The sequence below is a fragment of the Humulus lupulus genome, chromosome 5, assembly GCF_963169125.1.
Source record: "Humulus lupulus chromosome 5, drHumLupu1.1, whole genome shotgun sequence".
Taxonomy (NCBI): Eukaryota; Viridiplantae; Streptophyta; class Magnoliopsida; order Rosales; family Cannabaceae; genus Humulus; species Humulus lupulus.
In genome coordinates, this window is record NC_084797.1 from 142,142,932 (window position 1) to 142,145,578 (window position 2,647).

Consider the following 2,647-nt stretch of genomic DNA (forward strand, 5'->3'; position numbering starts at 1 on the left):
TCTCCCTTTGGAGATTATGCCGTTGAGAAGATTTCTGAGTGGAAGGGTCAGGATGGAGATTTGTAGGTTCCTTTGTATTCAGCCTATGTATGATGTTGCTATGTAATCCCTCACATCATTTCCTCTTTCTCTCCTTTTTTCTTTTGTGTTCATCAAACTTAAGGGACTTTGGTGAGTCCCTCTTATTATTATTATTTGTGGATTACATATCTCTTCCTTGATCTGAGGATGATAATCTTTCTGGTGCACCTTGGTTATACTTGTAAGGACACGTTAACCCATTGGGCTCTTGGGGTCCTTTTATATTCTTTGCGCGCGCTTGTTACGTTTTGCGAGAAGCGTCCTTCTCGTCATTATATATAGTACTATTTCTTCAAGGGTCTCTTATAGGACCCTTTTTGGCTAGTCGGCTTAATGGCCGTTCTAGACTTATTGGGAGATTCCCTCCTTACGACCTCACCCCTTGGGGTGTCAGCCTTTGGTTGGAGATCATCCTTTTAAACTATTCCCTTGACATTCATAAGGGTAGCTAATCCTTTTGAATATAAGAGATTTTTTTTTATATTCGTGCCTCCTGTCCTACCCCCCAAGTGCTTGGTGAGATTTATTTTGGCAGGCACTTTGGTTAGTGCTCACATAGAGAAGAAAATAACATGCGAAGTGGTGAACAGTTTCATTCATAGTAGTCAGGTTACAACAATATATATAAAAAGCTTACATCTACTTGGGAGGTTATCTAGGCAACCTCTTTGATTCTTGTCTACTAAGCTAACATAACATGCAACAAACTAAACACAGATACTGCTTGCATTGGATGTGAAAGTCTTACTGGTAGTACTTCCTGAGGTGTTCCGCATTCCATGCTCGAGGTATGACAGTGTCGTCCATGCGCGCCAGCTTATAGGTGTTTGGTGGTATGTATTGAGCGACTTGGTAGGGCCCTTCCCAGTTCTACCCAAGCACCCCCGCCCCCGGGTCTCGCGTGTTGGGGAGTACTTTTCTTAATACCAGGTCGCCTACTCTGAATGTTCTCTCTCACACCCTTGAGTTGTAATACCTTGCTGCCCGCTGCTGGTATACCGCCACTCTCATTTGCGCCTTTTCCCTTCTTTCTTCTAGCATGTCTAAGCTTTCGGCCATTGCCGCATGGTTGACCTGGTCCTCATATGCCTGTATCCTGTACAAGTTAACCTTCATCTCAATCGGGAGGACAGCCTCACATCCATATGCTAAGGAGAAAGAGGTCTCTCCAGTGGTTGTGCGCGGAGTGGTTCTGTAGGCCCAAAGCACCTTAGGTAACTCCTCAACCCAAGCACCTTTCATCTTCTCTAGCTTTGTTTTTAGGTTCTTCTTAAGGACTTTGTTAATGGCCTCCACCTGCCCATTGGCCTGTGGATGCACAACAGCCGAGAAGCTTCTCCTTATGCCTCTTTCCCTATAGTACTCCTCAAACGTTTCCCCTTCAAACTGAGTGCCGTTGTCAGAAATAATCTTGTAGGGCACTCCATATTTGCAGACAATGAATTTATTTACAAAGGTGGTGATATGCTTGGCCGTTATCTTTACTAGAGGTTCCACTTCGACCCACTTGGTGAAGTAATCTACGGCTACCCCCGCGTACTTTGCTCCACCTTTACCTGGGGGAAGGGCGCCAATCAGGTCTATCCCCCAGATAGCAAAGGGCCAAGGGCTGGTCATGCTGGTCAATTCATTTCGGGGTTTTCGGGAGTAGTTTTCATGCCTCTGGCATTTGTCACATTTCCTTGCGAAATCATTTGCATCTCTCTCCATGGAGGGCCAGTAGTACCCTTGCCTCATGGCTTTTCAAGCCGTGGATGGTCCACTCGTATGGTTGTCGCATTCACCCTCATGTATTTCATACAGTACCTTCACAACTTCTTCCTCATCAACACATCGCAAGAGTGGCATAGAAAACCCCCTCTTGTATAAGATCCCATCTACCAAGGTGTATCGAGCTGCCTTATAAACTAGCCTTCGAGCCTCCCTCTTGTCTGTTGGCACAACTCCATCCTTCAGGTAGCTTATAATCGGGTTAGCCCATGACTCCTTTGGGATGCTGACCATGTGAACATCTGGATTGACAATGCTTGGCCTTGGTAAGTATTCCACAGGCACTGATTCAAGGGTATCCCCATCTTTAGTGGAAGCTAGCTTCGCGAGGGCATCAACATGGGTATTCCTCTCTCTCAGGATTTTCTCTATGCTATATTCCACCAACTGCTCCAAATAGCCTCTTACCCTTTCCAAGTATGCAGACATCTTGGGAACCCTCGCTTAGTACTCCCCTTTCACCTGGAATACCACCAACTGTGAGTCACTAAAGATGTGTAGATGCGTTACCTTCAGCCCTTGGGCCAACCGCAGCCCTGCTAGAAGCACTTCGTATTCTGCCTCATTGTTTGAGGCTTCGAACCCAAATTGTATCGCACAGTACATCCTGTGTCCTTCGGGTCCAGTCATCACAATACCTGCTCCAGATCCTCCTTCGTTGGATGCTCCATCCACGTGCATGCTCCATTCCTCAGAACTCCTTGGCTTCCCTTCTGCGACTGATTGTCCCTCTTCTTCATCTCCTCCTCCATTTGGTCGATAGGTGAATTCCACTATGAAGTCTGCAAGCACTTGC

The 2,647-nt window shown here is 46.3% G+C and overlaps 1 protein-coding gene across 1 annotated transcript; it reads right to left on the minus strand.

Annotated features, from left to right (window-relative positions):
• Window positions 1-1,824: 1,824 nt before the first annotated feature.
• On the minus strand, window positions 1,825-2,280 carry LOC133779539 (uncharacterized). Its single transcript, XM_062219492.1, has one exon. The coding sequence runs from the start codon at window positions 2,278-2,280 to the stop codon at window positions 1,825-1,827; it is 456 nt and encodes a 151-aa protein (XP_062075476.1).
• Window positions 2,281-2,647: the final 367 nt, after the last annotated feature.

Coding starts and splice junctions, on each gene's coding strand:
- LOC133779539 (XM_062219492.1), bottom strand. CDS start 2,280: ATGTCTGCATACTTGGAAAGGGTAAGAGGCTATTTGGAGCAGTTGGTG.